Below are 17,614 nucleotides of genomic sequence, written 5' to 3'. Positions count from 1 at the left end.
AAATCGGTTGGAGTTTCCTTCTGGTCTGCAGAAGCTTCCGTGGCTGGGCCGAGTGCTGTTTGCTGTCTGGCAGCGGCTGAAATAGAACCAGGCCCTGGGCCAGGCCAGGCTGGCAGGCAGGGGCGGAAAGTAGGAGGGAGGCCAGCTAGACTGCGGGAGACCATGGTCCCTGCCCCGTGGCTCCCCAGGATAGGCCTAGGCCTGGGGGGTGCTGGGCGCAGCTGGGGGCGCTCAGAGAGAGACAGGGAAACTGAGGCAGCCCTGAAGCCTCACCCCATGCCCTTCCCAGGCTAGCCCTGTGGTCCAGCCCTTCACCCTGTGTCTGCCCAGGGAAGCTCCTAGCCCAGGACAGACTCTTGCCTCCGCCGGTCCGGTCTGTGAGGCTGATGGAGGCCATGACCAGCCCCTGTGGTCCCCAGTGTGGCTTTTTGTGGCCTGGTCAACCCAGGGTCCCTGCCCCCACATCCGAGGGTTTCATTCCTGACCCCACCTGCGGCTCGGCTCCCAAATCTCGAGGTGCAGCCTGCTTCACACTGGGCTTGAGCCAGAGTGACAGCTCCTGCAGATATTAGGTGCCAGCTGCATACCAGAACTCCCATCACCCTCATTGGTCCCCACGATGCCTCCTGAGCCATGAGAGCGGCCAGCATGCCCATGTCACAGATGGGTAAGCTGGGGCATTGGGGTCCGTGCATGTGAGCTACAGAACTCGGCAGAAGCAGGCCTTGAACCCGGGTCTCCCCAGTGCGTGTCTCAGCCCAGGAGTCAAGAGCAGGGGCTGCCCCCAACTGTGTCTTCCCCACACGGGGGGCCATGAAGAACAGTGCGTGGCCGAGGCCTCAAAGCCAGAGTCCACATACAAGAGCCGGCTCGGTGAGGGAGATCTTGTTCAAACTAACGCAGACCCAATTCAACCCTTCCGTGAAAAAACAGACAAAAAATAAAGGCACAGAGAGCAAAACATCCATCCACTCGGAAGCACGCGATTTGCCCTTGTAGCTGCCCTAAATCCGGGAGGTGTCTTGTGCTCTGTCGGCAGCGGCTCGGTGTTTTAGTCTTTTTTTATGAGCATAACGGGGTGGCTTGTGGCCGATGGTGCCTTAGGTCGGGGAGACAGAACCAGTGTTTTGCTGCCTCAGGTGTTGGAAGGTCAAACTATATCAGCCGTGAGCGGGGCAGAAAGGAGTCACAGCCCTTCTGTGGTTGGGGCTGGGCCTGGCTGTCTGTAGGGTTGGTGGTTTTGTTTCAGTTTTTCGGGCATTGACTTGGGGGCTGGCAGGGGGCTGCCCCTCACGGCGATCTGTCCCTCTCCCCCAGGCTGGCTTCCTGCCAGGCGAGCTGGCCCTCAGCAGCCCTGGGCCGCTGTCCCCCTCAGGTGTCAAAGGCAGTGCCCAGTACTACCCTTCCTACCCCGGCAACCCCCGGCGGAGACCCGCGGATGGCAGCAGCCTGGGTGAGTCAGACCAGAGAGGGGAGTTCAGGGTCCAGGACAAAGCAGCCCTTTGTCTCCCATTGGCCATGGGGACAGAAAGGGACCAGCATTAGCTTTGGCCTACTGGGTGCCTTCCGGATCCTGGCTGGACGCTGGGGTCATGACAGGCACCAGTCCTTCCCTGGGGTTGGGCTGGTTGGATGGATAGACAGTGAACCAAGAAACTTGAAAATGAGATAGTTGGGGGTGGAGGGGAGGTGGCCTGGCAGTGGAGACCCAGGTCTGAAACCGCAGCCCCGCTCTGCGGACCACCCTTCACGGGTCCAGCAGTGTCTCCAACCCACAGTGGGTGGACCCAGGGTTCATTTGAATCATTGTTCTCAAGAGGGAAGTTCAAGGGCTCCTTCTCCTGGGTTCGACGGCCAGCAGTAAGAGCGTGTCCCTCTACCAGAACCCAGGGCCGCTGTGTCCTTTGTGTGTTCCAGACTGTTCTGGGCAGGGCGGACAGGACTGGGGTCAAGCCACTCACTCTTCTCCCTCCTGACAGATGCGCAGCCCAAGAAGGTCCGGAAGGTGCCGCCAGGGCTCCCGTCCTCGGTGAGTTGTGAGGCAGAGGGCGGGGCCCCACAGGCCGAGGCTGTCACCGCTACCCCCAGTCAGGTGACATGTTGGGGGCGCTGGCCTTTGTGTGACCACCTGCGAGTGGGAACCCTCATGAGTCTTGAGCCAAAGTGTCCTTGGGCTTGGCTGGACTTGACCCCCACCCCTGAGGGACAGTCAGGGAAGTTTTTCCTTATGCCTAGCCTCGATTCTTCTTGCTTTAAAGCAAAGTCACTTCCTACGGCCATAGTCTCCTAATAAAGGGTGGGAGGGGGGTCCTGTGAACAGGTACGGGGCGTACCCTGGGGTCCTGTCCAGTGGGACCCTGCCTTGGCGCCTGGCAGTTGGCGGGATGCTTTGGCATCACCATCTCAGCATGGTGCTGTGCTCGCCATGATTTAATCACATTGGAAGGAAAGGCAGTTTGCTAGGTTTCCTGGCTTGGCACGGCCACCGCTGTACCCCGTGGGCTCACTGCACTCACACTGGGCCCAGGACTCAGGATTAATGTCCAGTGTGGTCAGACCACTTACCCAGGGCTCTGGGGCCAGGAGGGCCCAAGCTGTCCAAAGTCTCAGCTGGTGATGCTACCGCTCAGCCCCCTGCCGCCCCCGAGCTTGGCATTTTCCTCCCCTGGGCCCTTGCCCCAAGTTCGTAGAACAAAGGAGCTGAGCACCCTGGGCCTGCCTCATCCCAGCTGACACTCACCACTCAGAACCTGGTTTTCCACTCCATTGTTGGGCAGCCAACGCCAGTTAATATTAGCATTTTCCCACTGGGCCCAGGCAATGCTGGCTGATCACTTGGTGGCAACCGTGGATTCCCTTGGCCGTTGCTGGTCTGGGGCAGCCACAGCCAAGCGTTAATCCAGGGCTTTGTGTCTGAGGCCCCAGGATGTTGTGTGCTCAGAGCTGGGGCTAAAGGAGGTTCCAGTGCAGGGAGAGCCCAGAGGGGAAGAAAACGGAGGGGCCAAGGGTACTGGACCTAGGGTTTTGATGCGTCAGTAGGGGTTTTCTGGATGCAGGTGAGAAAAGGCATTCCAGGTATAGGGCCCAGCGTACGAAGGCCTGATGCACGAGAGGTCAGGGCATTTTGGGTGCTGGGGGTCGGAGAAGGAGTAGTGAAGAGAGATCTTGATGGCATTGGAGCCTTGAACGCTGGGCCAAAGGGCTGGGCTTTATTTGAGGGGGACTTTTTAGAGCAGGACAGGGGGGTGAGGGTGGCATGGTAGGCAGCTGTCCAGGATGATCTCGTCTGGGGATGGGGCCAGTGTATGGTGGGGGGTCAAGTGGGCCTCCCATGGGCCCTCCACCTGACCACACTCACTCCCCTACAGGTGTACCCACCCAGCTCAGGTGATGACTATGGCAGAGACACCGCTGCCTACCCAGCTGCCAAGACCCCCAGCAGCGCCTACCCTGCCCCCTTCTACATGGCTGGTGTGTGGGGGGCCTCGGCTGGGATGGGGCAGGGAGCCGGGCCCAGGGTCTCCCACCCGCTGCTCACTGTCCCCCTCTCTGCAGACGGCAGCCTGCACCCCTCGGCTGAGCTGTGGGGCCCCCCAGGCCAGGCGGGCTTTGGGCCCATGCTGGGCGGGGGCTCCTCCCCACTGCCCCTCCCGCCTGGGGGTGGCAGTTCTGCAGGAAGCAGCGGGGGTGCGTTTGGCGGGCTGCACCAGCACGAGCGCATGGTAGGGCCCACAGTGGGGTATGGGGAGTGGGGTGGCTCACCCCTCTGGCCCCCTGCACCCCCTGACCCCTCCTTTCTTGCCCCCATGCAGGGTTACCCGCTGCATGGAGCCGAGGTGAATGGCGGACTACCTGCTGTGTCCAGCTTCTCCTCGGCCCCTGGAGCCACCTACAGCAGTGTCGCCGGCCACACACCCCCCGTCAGCGGAGCTGACAGCCTCCTGGGTAAGGGCTGCCCCCATCACGCCTCTCCCTGGGTAGGGTCTCTCCCCACAGGGGGACTCGCAGGGCAGAGCCTATGGGCTGTGGGGCTGAGGGTGGGTCCTCGACGAGTGCAGAAGTGTTTTTCTGCAGCCCTGGGAGCCAGGCTGGGATTGTCTTCGTTAGTGATGTCCAGCCCAGGGGTGTCTAGAAGAGGCTCTACAAGGAGTCAGCTTTACAGCCGGGGAAACTGAGGCTCGGAAAGGGGACTCGCTTGCCCAAGGGCCCACGGCCCACTGTCTGTGGAGGCAGGTGGCTAGATATCAGGCAGGTCTTTTCTTACCGTGAGTCAGAAATCGGCTGGACTCAGGGGCTGAGCCCCCTGTGAACTGGGGCATCCGAGCCAGGTGTGCAGCCCTGACGTCAGGCCTCACCTCTCTCCACCCACAGGCTCACGTGGGACCACGGCCGGCAGTTCCGGGGATGCTCTTGGGAAGGCACTGGCCTCGGTGAGGCGAGGGGCATGGGGTGACAGGACTGGTGGGTTGGGGACCCTGTGAGACCGGCCCCTGACTGCTCAGCGGCCCCACCTCTCTCTCCCTGTCCTCCCTGCAGATCTACTCCCCAGATCACTCAAGCAATAACTTCTCATCCAGCCCCTCAACCCCCGTAGGCTCCCCACAGGGCCTGGCAGGTTTGTGAGGGGATGGGGGCCGGCAGGGGGTGTCTGGTGCTGCAGCCTGGAATGGGGGCGAGGGTCAGGCTGCCCCTCTGGCTCCGGCCACATTGCGGGTCAGAGACGGGAGAACACCCTCCATGCCTTCCTGGAGCTCATGCTGCAGGAGGGCTCCTTGGAAGAGGTGGCCTCTGAGCCGACCTTGCATGCCATGGGTAGGCAGTGAGCGGGGCTAGGAAGCACACTCCAGTCACCTCACGGCACAGGCAGGGCCAGGAGAAGGACTCAGCTGCTCACACTGCACGAACTCCAGGGAGCATGTTGGGGGGGCCATTGGGGTGGGGGCTGGGGCTCCAGGACAGTGGGCGGGAGCAGCAGGGCCTGGAGGCCTGCTGAGGCTCTGGCCTGGACCCTAGCATGCCCAGCGCTCGTGTGCGTGCACACACGTAGTGTCACGTGTTCATGCTTTGGGCATTAATTACACACTAGCTGCAATGCCCTGTGCTCACCTCTGGCAAAGGGACCAGGCCACCTATTCCCCCTGCAGGGATGCCCCGGGGATCAGCTGGGAATGATGGGTAGTGAGACCTGGAAGTTTCTGGAAGCCCTAGGAGGTTAGGGTGAAAATACCTCCAGGTCCCCTCACCTCTGCCCTGGGGGGACATCAGGCTTCCCTGGAGCTAACCACTTTCCTGCCTGCTGCGGGAGACCAGAGCGGGTTACAGAACTGGACAGGAGGCCTACTCTAGAGTGCCTACTGTATGCGCTGAGCTGTCTGGCCCTCACCTGAAAGAGTTTGCAAATAGGGAAACTGAGGCTCGGAGATGTGAGCCTTCCCACTGGACCACCTCAGCACAATAAGAGGTGGAATTCGAACCCAGGGCTGAGCCTTCTGGGCCCCCAGTGCCCCTGCCCCATGGCCTCATGGCCCCAGAATAGCTTTGCAGGTGCCGGGTGCCCTCTTGTGGCCAGGCCAGGTACTACAGGCCCCTCAGGGACTCCCCACCCTACAGGCTCCAGGTTCCTTCCTCCCTGCCCCCTACCTTTTTTCCTGGGAGAGTGACCATGCTTCCCTGGCCCCCAGTGAGGGGCAGGATCTGCCCAGGAGGGACCATGGGGAGTTAGGGCCAGCCCCAGCCTGCCTGTGCCTCTCATTCCCCCATTTGTGTGTCCCCCACCCCCACAGGGAGTTCCCAGTGGCCCCGAGGAGGGGCCCCCGGTGCCTTATCACCCAGCTATGATGGGGGTCTCCATGGCCTGGTGAGTTCTCCTGCCCCCCACCGTGACCTTGGGCGGGGCGTGGGGGCCAGTTTCTGGTGGGTGTGTGCAGTTGGAGAGGTGCCCGTGTGGGGGGCCAAGAGTGTGGGGCGTGCTGTGCATGCAGACAGACACACGGACCAGATACCCAGTATAGACGCGGGACCCTGTGGGGGTGGCCATGTTTTCCTTGACTCTGAATTCTATGATTTTAAAAAAAACTGTCATGGAAAGCAGCCATTGGGTCTGACGTGACAATTTTGCAATAAGACAGATACCCTCTGCTTAGAAAAATCTTGGTTAAGAGCTTGTGGGCTGCCGGCACAGTGGCCCTGTGGCTGGGGAATGTCACAGTTTGAGCCAGACCACATCGTCAGAGCCGTAAATCGTGGCTGCCCACTGCTTTCTGGGTCCCGGGCCCTCACCACCCCTCACTGCAACAGAATAAGCTGGAGGACCACTTGGACGAGGCCATTCACGTGCTGCGCAGCCACGCCGTGGGCACGGCCAGCGACATCCACAGCCTGCTGCCTGGCCATGGTGCACTGGCCTCAGGCTTCACTGGTCCCGTCATGCCGCTGGGTGGCCGGCACACCAGCCTGGTGAGCACCGGGTGAGGGCAGTGGGGGGTGGGGGACCCACTCAGTGCTAACTTGCTGTGTCCACCGCCCACAGGTTGGAGGTGGCCCCACGGACGACAGCCTCTCAGGCAGTGCCAGCCTCCTACACAACCACGTGGCCCTTCCCAGCCAGCCCAGCGCCCTCCCTGACCTCTCGAGGCCACCTGCTGACTCCTACAGTGGTAAGTTCCATGGCAGGGGCTGGACAGGGGCGATCGGCTCTTGGGGGTCACTTCTTTTTTTGAGCCTCTCCCCTCCTCTGGAAAACGGGGGGCAACAGGGAGGTCCTCTTTGCCAAGGGACAAGGAACTGAGAGTCACCACTCTGGCCTGAGCGCTTGCTCTCGCCAGGTACAGGGTTACGGCTCAGCCCGTACTTACTGCCAGTCTTCACAGTAACCTGGGAGTTACAACTGGTCGGCCCTCATTCCCGGTAGAGGAAACTGAGGTATGGCAGGAATGGAGATGGGACACCCCTGCTCTTGTGCAGTTTTGAGGAGTGGTCAGGGAGGTGAAGAGCAGACGTTTGAGTCGACTCTGGGAGGAGGTGAAAGCAGGCAGCGGAAACAGCAGGTGCAAAGGTCCTGAGGCAAGACCCAGCCTGGTATGGTGGGCTGGAACGGGCGAGCCAAGGGGAGAGAGGAAGGGAGGGGGCAGGTCATGGAGGTGGGAGCCCTGGAGGGTGGTGGGGCAGAGAAGGGACAGGCAGACTTGGTGCTCACGGGCGCCCCCTGCAGATCAAAATCTCATGTGTCTCAAATGATTTGCAGATGGACGAGTCATGGGATGAGGGGGCAGGGAGCAGAAGGAAGGAGACAAGGATGACCCTGGGGCTTCTGGCCAGGGCAGCCACAGACAGGCAGGTTTGGGATGGTCGCATCTGAGATGCCCTCTAAGGGCAGGCCAGATGCGAGTCTGGTGTTCAGGGCGAGATGTCCTGGAGATGGACGTGCAGGTGCCGTCGGCATTTGGAGGGTGGTTTAGAGCTAGGAGCCCAGTCGAGGTCATGGGTGGGCGGGCTGTGAGTGTGGACAGAACAGAACCGCATGTGTCCCAGGGTGGGAGGGGACGTGGGTGAGTGTAGGGACCTGGGACCAGGGCAGACAGGGGTCCTCAGGATGCCGGGTAGATGTCAGATGCCACCGAGTTGGATGCCACTGAGTTGCAGACTGAGACTGAGCCAGCATGGGGTCCGATGACTCTGCGGAAAACCTCAGTGGTGGGTGGGTGGAAGTGTTCTGTCCAGGGGAGGGAGCTGGAAGGGAGCGAGCTCAAGAGGGTTCTTTCAGAGAGAGCGATGGCATTTCGGAAGTGGATGAGAGTGACCCTGAAGAGGGTTAGGGCTGGGATGGAGTTAGGGCTAGGGAGAGGGGTGGGGTTAGGGCTAGAGCTAGGGAAAGGGGTAGATTAGGGTTAGGGAGAGGAGCGGGTTAGGGCTAGGGAGAAGGATGGGATTAGCGCTAGGAGAGGGTTGAGGTTACAGCTACACCTAGATAAAGGGTCGGGGTTAGAGCTATGGCTAGGTTTAGATATGGGGTTAGTGTTCGGACTAGTGTTAGGAATGGTGAGGGTTAGGACTAAGGATAGGGTTAGGCATGGGATTAAGGTTAGGGCTAAATTTAGGGAAATGGCTAATGACAGGCTTAGTGTTAACAGCCAGCGTTATGCAGATGACACAACCTTGCTTGCTGAAAGTGAAGAGGACTTGAAGCACTTACTGATGAAGATCAAAGACCACAGCCTTCAGTATGGAGTGCACCTCAACATAAAGAAAACAAAAATCCTCACAACTTTACCGATAAGTCACATCACAATAAATGAAGATTGAAGTTGTCAAGGATTTCACTTTACTTGGATCCATAATCAACAGCCATGGAAGCAGCAGTCAAGAAATCAAAAGATGCACTGGATTGGGTAAATCTGCTGCAAAGGACCTCTTCAAAGTGTCGGAGAGCAAAGATGTCACCTTGAAGACTAAGGTGCGCCTGACCCAAGCCATGGTATGTTCAATTGCATCATATGCATGTGAAAGCTGGACAATGAATAAGGAAGACCGAAGAAGAATTGATGCCTTTGAATTGTGGTGTTGGCAAAGAATATTGAATATCCCATGGACTGCCAAAAGAACGAACAAATCTGTCTTAGAAGAAGTACAACCAGAATGCTCCTTAGAAGCAAGGATGGTGAGACTGCATCTTACATGCTTTGGACATGTTGTCAGGAGGGATCAGTCCCTGAAGAAGGACATCATGCTTGGCAGAGTACAGGGTCAGCGGAAAAGAGGAAGACCCTCAACGAGGTGGGTTGACACAGTGGCTGCAACAATGAGCTCAAGCATAAAAACGATTGTAAGGATGGCTCGGGACCAGGCAGTGTTTCATTCTGTTGTGCATAGGGTCGCTAAGAGTCAGAAATGACTCGATGGCACCTAACAACAATGACATTGAGTATACCATGGCCTGTCAAAAGAATGAACAAGTCTGTCTTGGAAGAAGTACAACCAGAATGCTCCTTAACAGCAAGGATGGCGAGACTGCATCTTACTTCGGACACGTCAGGAATGATCAGTCTCTACAGAAGGACATCATGCTTGGTAAAGTACAGGGCCAGCAAAAAAGAGGAAGACCCTCAATGAGATGGATTGACAAGGTGGCTGCAACGATGGGCTCAAACATCACGACGATTGTGAGGATGGGACAGGACTGGGCAGTGTTTCATTCTGTTGTACACAGGGTCACTGTGAGTCAGAACCAACTCGAAGGCACCTAACAACAACAGGGTTAGTGTTAGGACTAAACGTAGGGTTAGGGATAGAGTTGGGGTATAGCGAGTGATAGGGTTAGGGATGGGGTTAGGGTTAGGGCGATTGATAGGGTTGCGGTTAGGTTTAGGTTTAGGGCTATTGTTAGGGCTAGTGATACTGTTAGGGAGGGGTTAGTGTTAGGACTAGTGATAGGGTTAGGGTAAAACTAGGGTTAGGGTTAGGTCTAGGGATGGGATAAGGGCTTGGTTAGTGTTGGCATAAGGTTGCCATAGGTCCTCGAGTGAGACTTGTTGATTTTTTGGGGGATTCAGGATGTAGTTAGGCTTAGTGTCAGTCACGGGGTTAGGGTTAAGGATACTGATAGGGTTTGGGCTGGGGTTAGAGTTAGGTTAATGATGTTAGCTCATTGATGGGGTTAGGTTAGGGATAGGGTTAGATCTAGTTTAGGGTAAGAGTGCCATAGAGACTTGGCAGATAGCTCTTGCTGGTGGTAAGAGGCCGGGAAGTCTCTTTTGAAGCCATTACAGTTGCAGGGCAAGGGGCGTGGTGGCAGGGATGGGCTGTCCACTTGGCCAAGAAGGTCTGCGAAGACTGGGCACAGGGATAGGTACCTACCAGGGTCTGGATTCTGGCTCAGGGTAGGCTGGTCCCAGGAGTGGTCAACACCAGCCCTGTGCCAGGTGGGGAGACCAAGGCCTGAGGGGCCTCTTCCCCTCACTTCCCCCCATTCCAACTTTGTGAAGAGACTGTTACACGCAGAAGAGTAATGTCATGTGTGCGACGATACTGGGTGGTGGATGGAGCTTCCTGGGGACCCGCCATGACTCCAAATCAGGGCCAGGGCCTTCAAGCCTGCCTGGGCCCCCATCCATCCCACCCAACACAGTGACTACTGCCCTGGGATTTCTGTGTCTAGCTCACTTGCCTGAATCCCTTGACCCCTCTCTCATTTTTTATTATAGTGAAAAATACAGACACAAAAAGACACATAAACCAAACATACACCTCAATGAATTATTTCTAAGTCCAGTACCTTCATAACATCTGCCCAAGTCAAGCCATGCCAGCTGCCCTGGGAGCCCGGTCTGGGACCTGGTGCCCACATCCCAGTCACAGCCCTCACCTCCTCACCTCCCAACTTCCTGGCCTCTAAAACCCACCACCCTTACTCGTAACGTCTAATCTTTGGCTGAAGGGTGAACCTTGGGAGTGACTTCAGTACCGAGTTAAAAGGGTGTCCAGGGGCCGTAGTCTCTGTGAGACCAGTAAGTATGGTCCTTTTTGTGAGTTAGAATTTTGTTTGTATTTTTCTCCTGCTCTGTCCAGGATCCTCTATTGTGGTCCCTGTCAGAGCAGTCAGTGATGGTAGCCGGGTACCATTTAGTTGTGCTGGACTCAGTCTGGTAGAGGCCGTGGTAGTTGTGGTCCATTAGTCCTTTGGACTAAACTTTCCCTTGTGTCTTTGGTGTTCTTCATTCTCCCTTGCTCCAGACAGGGTAAAACCAGTGGAGTATCTTAGATGGCCGCTCACAGGCTTTTAAGACCCCAGACGCTACTCACCAAAGTAGAATGTAGAACGTGTTATTAGGCGGTAATCTTTCCAGGAGCAGATTGCCAGGTCTTTCTCCCGTGGAGCTGCTGGGTGGGTTTATACCACCAACCTTTCAGTTACAACCTGAGTTTGTAGCCATTGCCTGACCAGGGCTCCTGGTGTGATATTAGGTTGTGGAATTTCTGAGCATGCCCGTGTCTGCCTTTTGAAGATTAATGCCCAGTTGTTTTCCAAAGTGGTTGTACCAGTTGACCCTGGTACAGTGTTTGGAAGTGTCAGGCCTCTCAAATCTGCCTACCTAGAGGTATGAAATGGTAGCACATTGTGGTCCTCAGTGGTGTTTCTCGATTTCTGGATGTGATAAAGTGATTCCCATATGTTTCTGGCCACAGCCCTTTGTCTGTGAAATGCCCATTCAGATTTTTTGCTCATTTCTACACTGTGCTGTTCTCCCATTTCTTACTGATTTGTTGGTGCTCTTTGGATACCATCCCTTCGTTGGTTATATGCATTGCACGTACCTTCTCCTACTCTGTGGCTTATCTTTTTATTTTCTTTGTAAGTCACAGAGACACTTTCCTACAGCTTCTTCTAAGGCTTGTAAAGTCTTGCCTTTTCCGTTCCGGAACTGATGTCTGTGTGGCGTGAGGTATGGATCCAATTCCAGGGATGGCAGTGGTATTATTAATTTTATTGTAAAAAATATATAACAAAACATTTGCCATTTCAGCTAATTTTGTGTATACAACTCAGTGACGTCAATTATGTCCTCCATGTCGTACTACCATCACCACTGTTCGTGTCCAAATTTTGTTCATCACCCTAAACACAAACTGAGGGGTCAGCGGTAGTTCTGTGATAGAACTCTCCTCTCCCGTGAGGAGACCCGGGCTTGATTCCTGTCCAAAACACCTTACGCGTAGCCACCGCCCGTCTGTTGGTGGAGTCTTGTGTATTGGCTGTGATGATGAACGGGCTTCAGCAGAGCTTCCAGACTAAGACTAGGAAGAAAGGCCTGGCAATCAGTTTCTGAAAATGAACCAGTGAAAACCCTGTGGGTCATACTGGCTCTAGCTCATTGTTAACAGAGTCACCATGAGTTGAGGGCCAACTCAACGGCAGCTAACAACAAACAAGATGGAAACTCAGCACCCTGTGAGCAGTTGTTGTTGGGTGTCAGCTTGCTTCCGACTCATAGCAACCCCATGTGACAAAGTTAAACTGCCCTGTTGGGTCTCCTAGGCTGTAATCTTTACAGGAGCAGATAGCCAGGTCTTTTATCCTGCGAAACCACTTGGTGGGTTCAGACTGCCAACCTTTAGGTTGGCAGCTGAGTGCTTAATTGTTGCGCCACCTCGGGTCCTTCCTTAAGCATTAAACCAAAAAAAGAAACCAAAACTGTTACCGTCAATTCTGACTCTATAAGACAGTAGGGTTTCCAAGGAGTGGCTGGTGGATTTGAACTGCTGAGGTTTTGGTTAGCAATTAAGTTCTTAACCACTGCACGACCAGGGCTCCTGAATTGGTTTTTTAACAAACGAAAAGCCGGTTGTCCCAGGAGAGTTTATGCCCCTGGCGAGATGGACAGAGGGCTCCGCAAGGGCCCGTATGGAGTGGATTGCTGCCCTGACCCCCGGTCTGTTGTAGGACTCGGGCGGACGGGTGTGGCCTCAGGTGCCGGTGAGATCAAGCGGGAAGAGAAGGAGGACGAGGAGAACGCATCGGTGGCCGACAATTCCGAGGAGGAGAAGAAGGAGCTGAAGCCCCCCCGGACCCGGACCAGGTGCCAGGCCCCCGCGCACGCGGCCCCGCGCCCCAGCACACGCGCACACGGACGCGTGCGGGCGCACATACACACACACACAAACACACACCACCGAGACTGGGAGGTGGCCAGGGGCCCCTCGCCACGCCCCTCCACCTCACGCTGTCCTCTGGCCCCCCCGGCCCCCTCCCCCGTAGCCCAGAGGAGGACGAGGACGACCTTCTCCCCCCCGAGCAGAAGGCCGAGCGGGAGAAGGAGCGTCGCGTGGCCAATAACGCGCGAGAGCGGCTGCGGGTGCGCGACATCAATGAGGCCTTTAAGGAGCTGGGGCGCATGTGCCAGCTGCACCTCAACAGTGAGAAGCCCCAGACCAAACTGCTCATCCTGCACCAGGCGGTGTCGGTCATCCTCAACCTGGAGCAGCAAGTGCGAGGTCAGTGGGGGGCCGCCCGCCGCCCCCCGCCTCCCCAGCACCCCGCTGCCCCCCGCCTCCCCAGCACCCCGCTGCCCCCCGCCTCCCCAGCACCCCGCTGCCCCCCGCCTCCCCAGCACCCCGCCCCCCGCCACCCCCGCCTGCCCGGCACCTCACCACCTGCTGACCCCACCTCCCCTCTGCCCCCACTGCCACCGCCTCCCCACCACCTCCACTGCCCCCCCCACCCTTTCTCACCCCTCACTGCCCCCCACACCCCACCTCCCCACTGCCTGCAGCTCCTCGCCTCCCCACCCCCACCACCCCAACTGCCCGCCGCCCCCACCACTCGCCCTGCTTCCCCTCTGCACATGGGAGGCTGCTCTCTCCTGGTGCCTGGGCCCTTGACCCAGAATGCTTCCCCTAGACCCTGGTGGACCTCCGCTTGCCAGTCCTTCCTTCTCAGGAAGCCCAGAGCCTGGCTCATTCACAGGGGCCTGGAGGCGCCAGTGTATACTCCACGCTCGCCTTGCAGTCAAACAGACGACACGCGGGCGGTCCCCTCCCTCTGACTTAGTTTCCCCCCCTGCATGGAGGGTTAAAACAGTCATCTCCCTACGCACGGGATTTGACGCACAGCACAGGATTTGACGGATATAGAAATAACCCGCCCGCCACCAAACTAACCGCCCACCACCAAACGTGACTTGGCTCCTCCCCTCGCCCTGCTTGGCCTCCCCCCAGCCCCCGTTGGCAGCTGCTTCCTTAATGCCTTCACTCTTGCGTGGCCCGTTAACCCTTTCTCTCCTGCAGCGCTGTGCTTGGACCGGAGCTGGGGCCTTGGCTCCCCACTGCCCCCTCCTCTGCTCTGAGGTTTCGTGTCTCCACGGTGGGGGGGTCATGCTGTGTATCCCCCTCCCCCTGCCTCTCTGCTCTCTCTCGCGCTCCCCTCACCCCAGCCCCTCCCTACCTCGCACTTGCTGCCCCCACGAGGCTGTGAGGATCACCCCCACGAGGCTGTGGCCTTGGGCCTCCCCTCCCCCAAAGTCCCCCACTGGGACTTGGGGGATGGAAGGAGTGGGGGATGTGACCGTCTCGGTCTGCACCGGCAGTTTGGTCTGCGCGCTTGTCCAGCGGCTCCGGGGCTGCCGCAGCCGCCTGAGGGACCCGCTCTAGCCTGAGGGCAGGGGGCGGGCAGCGCACAGGGGGTTGGGTCCAGCATAGCTGACCCTTCTCCACGCCCAGCTCAGGCGAGCTTCACCCATGTGGGTTTAAATCAACCTAGTTCAAAGGGTGCTGAGCTTGCAGTCAGCTTCCTTCCAGCCAAGGGGGAAACCGAGGCACAGAGCCACACAGCTGGTAGGGCAAGACCGAGCTTGGGGCTCAGACGCCCACGCTGGCTGTGCTGTCCACAGCCTGAGGGGTGGTCTCAGCTCTGCACCCGCCGTGGGCTGGGTGCTCTGGGCTCAGAGCTGCTGCTGGGACTTCAGTGAGAGAGCCAAAACCCTGTAGGAGTCTTAGGCCTGGGGAAGGGTAGGCATTGCCTCATCCTGCCACCCGCTTGGAGGGCAGGTGGCCCCCCAGGTCCTACCCAGGCTGGGGCAGACACATTTCTGGGGATACTGGGGTCTCAGGGCTAGCTGGTTTGCTCCTTATTGTCTGATTTTGAGAGCCCTGGGCCTCCCACCCCAGGAGTCTCCCCAGGCAGGTCAGAAGCTAGGCTCAGCTCCCCTCACTCAGCAAGGGGCAGCTCTACTGGGAAAGGTCGTCCTTGGCTGGGGGGGAAGGGGTGGAGAGAGGGGCACTGGAAACCCTGGCCTGCCTGGTCCCATCCTGGAGCACGTGGCATGAGCCAGGCGCAAGGGAGGGCTAACTCCTCCTTAGGCTCCCCAGTGTGGAATTGAGGCCCACCTCCCTCCCCATCAGATCCTTTGGGAACAACCCATCCTTGGCCCTCCTTGGCGTGGCCGCATAGGCGGGGGCTGCACCACATTCCTGGGAGTGTGTGCTCCTGGGTACATGGCGATGAGCAAACACAAAGACAAGTGCTCATGGTGTGAGCACACACATTCACACGTGTCCCGTCACCATGTGGTCCACACTGTATGCCATTAGCACCAACAGTGCACACACAGCAACATCAACAGTGTACATACACCGGCACACACCAGCACCAACAGTGCGCCCACACTGGTACGCACACCAGTACCAGCAGTATACCCACATTGGCATGTACACCAACAGTGTGCCCTGCACTGGTATGCACACCAGCAGCCACAGTGTACCCACACTGGCACACGCCAGCACCAACAGTGTACCCACACTGGTATGCGCACCAGCACCAACAGTGTCCACACACTGCTACACACACCGGCACCGTGTCCCCATGCTGGCACACACCAGCGCTATGTCCCCACACTGGCACCCGCGCCGACACTCCGTGTCCCCACCCTGCACGCGCCCCGACTAACAGCCGGTGCTGTGCACCCAGCAGTGTGGAGGAGGTGCTGTCCCTGGAGGAGAAAGACCTGAGGGACCGGGAGAGGCGCATGGCCAATAACGCGCGGGAGCGGGTGCGTGTGCGGGACATTAACGAGGCCTTCCGGGAGCTGGGCCGCATGTGCCAGCTGCACCTCAAGTCGGACAAGGCGCAGACCAAGCTGCTGATCCTGCAGCAGGCCGTGCAGGTCATCCTGGGCCTGGAGCAGCAGGTGCGAGGTACGCTTCCGGCCCCGCCCGCCGTGTCTGCCAGCGCGGGGCACCCCCCAGGCATGCGCTCGGACGGACGCTCAGCGCTGCTCTCTGTCTTCTCTCGCTCGTGCAGGCCCCGGATGCTCCCTGTTTTTCTCCATGCCCCCCAGCCCCTTACACCCTGCTAACCCCCAACCTTCTCAAGGAGGCGACATGGTGGCGGCGAGCTGTATGGGAGCCCCCACCCTCCCCGACACCCCCTCCCAGTGCCACCCTGGACTCCCCCTCATGGGGACTCTCTCCCACCATGCTTTCCTCCTCCTCCCCAGAACGTAACCTGAACCCCAAAGCAGCCTGCTTGAAACGCCGAGAGGAAGAGAAGGTGTCCGGCGTGGTCGGGGACCCCCAGATGGTGCTGTCGGCTGCCCACCCGGGCCTGGGTGAAGCCCACAACCCCACTGGGCACATGTGAGGTACGCCTGGGTCGCTGTCCACGGAATGGGCTGTACGGTCCCTCCCGCACGCACACCTGCCCTTGGCACCGGCTTACCAGGTCCGGAGTGATGGGTCTGCACGGTGACCCCTGGTCCACGACCTTCACCAGCCTCCCCCACCCCCAGGTCCAGGCCACGATGCTCCGCGAGGCCCGATGACCCTGAACACACATCTCATCCCCCAGCCCCTCACCCGGGGCCGAAAAGGAGCATTTTGGGGGGGGGTGGGGGGGAATTAAATGGAAAAGTGCGCCAGAAAATACACACTCTGAGAAGAAAAAGAAAAAAATGCCTTAAGTATCCCACACGGAGAGTTGAAACATATCACGTCCTGGAGGGGAGACGCGGTGCGAACCTGGCTTGTTCTCCAAGAGCCACCAGCAAATTGTGCCTAAGCCTAATATTTTTTTTAAGGAAAATAAAAAAAGAACGTTAGTTATGAGATTTTTTTTTTTTTTTTTTTTAACGTAGAAGAAAAGTAGCGAGGATGTTGCCTTTGGTCTCTTTTAAAAAAATTTTTTTTTTGCATATGTTTTGTAAGCAACAAATGTTTTTGTATAAAAGTCTCGTGTCTCTTGCTATTTCTGCTGCTGTTTCTAGAGCCAGATGATTAAACGTTCAATGCAAATGCCGCGCCATAAACCTGAGCCCCCTCCCCACCCTGCCTCCACGCGGGGAGACGCTGGACGCGGAACAGGGCTGGGCGGCCGTTTGGGCTCCTGCTTTGTTTCGGAGGCGTCGGGGGCTTGCTTGGTGTGCTTGGGTGTCAAGGGGCGGACAGGGCGCTTCCCGTGGGTGTGGGCGGCCACCATCCTCGGAAGAAGCCTCCAGAGATGGCCTTGGAAGCTGCTTTGCTTAGGCTTCAAAGACTCACTTGCTCCCCTGTAGCCGGCCTGCTCACCGTGATGTCTCTCCATCCACAGACCCCCTCCCCCGCCCCCAGTCCAGCCTAGAACCCCATCAGTGCCCCCCCTTGGAGCTCACAGAACTTTCTAGAACTTGAGATCTTGTGGGTACTGACGCTTCCTGGCACGGGGTCCGGGCATGTCCCCAGACACCCATCCTTTGTCCCTTTGACCCCAGATGTTGCCCCCTCTGTGTGTCCCTGTAGGGCTCATGTCCATGCTGGGCAGATGGGCACTGCCTTCCCCACCCTGAGGGGTAGCCATAGGCCCAGGGCTCCACGCTGCCCCCATCACCTGGTCCAGGTGCAGCCAGAGGTGGGGATGTGAGACCTGAGCCTCTCGGCGGCGCCTACTAGCCTGCCTGACCCCATTAACCAAAACTAAAACCCTTGCCCATCAAGTCGGTTCTGACGCATGGGGACCCCATGTGTTACATAGCAGAACTGAGCTCCATAGGGTTTTCTTGGATATAACATTTATGGAGGAGTCCTTGTGGGGCACAAACTGTTGAAGCTGTCTTGTCCAAACACTCCCAGAGGTCCCTCGGAAGAAAGGCCA

The 17,614-nt window shown here is 58.1% G+C and overlaps 1 protein-coding gene across 6 annotated transcripts in view; it reads left to right on the top strand.

Annotated features, from left to right (window-relative positions):
• The window catches only part of TCF3 (transcription factor 3), a 42,166-nt gene extending 25,464 nt beyond the window's left edge, over positions 1–16,702 (top strand). The window contains exons 7-20 of one of the 6 annotated variants that reach the window (XM_049876191.1): positions 1,318–1,453; positions 1,980–2,029; positions 3,369–3,387; positions 3,556–3,722; positions 3,813–3,945; positions 4,372–4,430; positions 4,537–4,615; positions 5,784–5,857; positions 6,298–6,456; positions 6,530–6,656; positions 12,437–12,572; positions 12,752–12,987; positions 15,987–16,130; positions 16,278–16,702. In XM_049876191.1, the coding sequence (XP_049732148.1) occupies positions 1,318–1,453; positions 1,980–2,029; positions 3,369–3,387; positions 3,556–3,722; positions 3,813–3,945; positions 4,372–4,430; positions 4,537–4,615; positions 5,784–5,857; positions 6,298–6,456; positions 6,530–6,656; positions 12,437–12,572; positions 12,752–12,987; positions 15,987–16,129 (1,518 nt within the window). In that variant the 3' untranslated portion in view covers position 16,130; positions 16,278–16,702. Of the gene's footprint in view, positions 1–1,317; positions 1,454–1,979; positions 2,030–3,368; positions 3,472–3,555; positions 3,723–3,812; positions 3,946–4,371; positions 4,431–4,536; positions 4,616–5,783; positions 5,858–6,297; positions 6,457–6,529; positions 6,657–12,436; positions 12,573–12,751; positions 12,988–15,457; positions 15,685–15,986; positions 16,131–16,277 lie in introns of those variants that run through there. The other 5 variants (XM_049876190.1, XM_049876189.1, XM_049876187.1 and 2 more) reach the window with 5 other exon arrangements.
• The last annotated feature ends 912 nt before the right edge of the window (positions 16,703–17,614 follow it).

Source organism: Elephas maximus, chromosome 3 (assembly GCF_024166365.1).
Source record: "Elephas maximus indicus isolate mEleMax1 chromosome 3, mEleMax1 primary haplotype, whole genome shotgun sequence".
In the NCBI taxonomy this organism is placed as follows: Eukaryota; Metazoa; Chordata; class Mammalia; order Proboscidea; family Elephantidae; genus Elephas; species Elephas maximus.
This window is presented reverse-complemented; position numbering and strand designations above follow the sequence as displayed.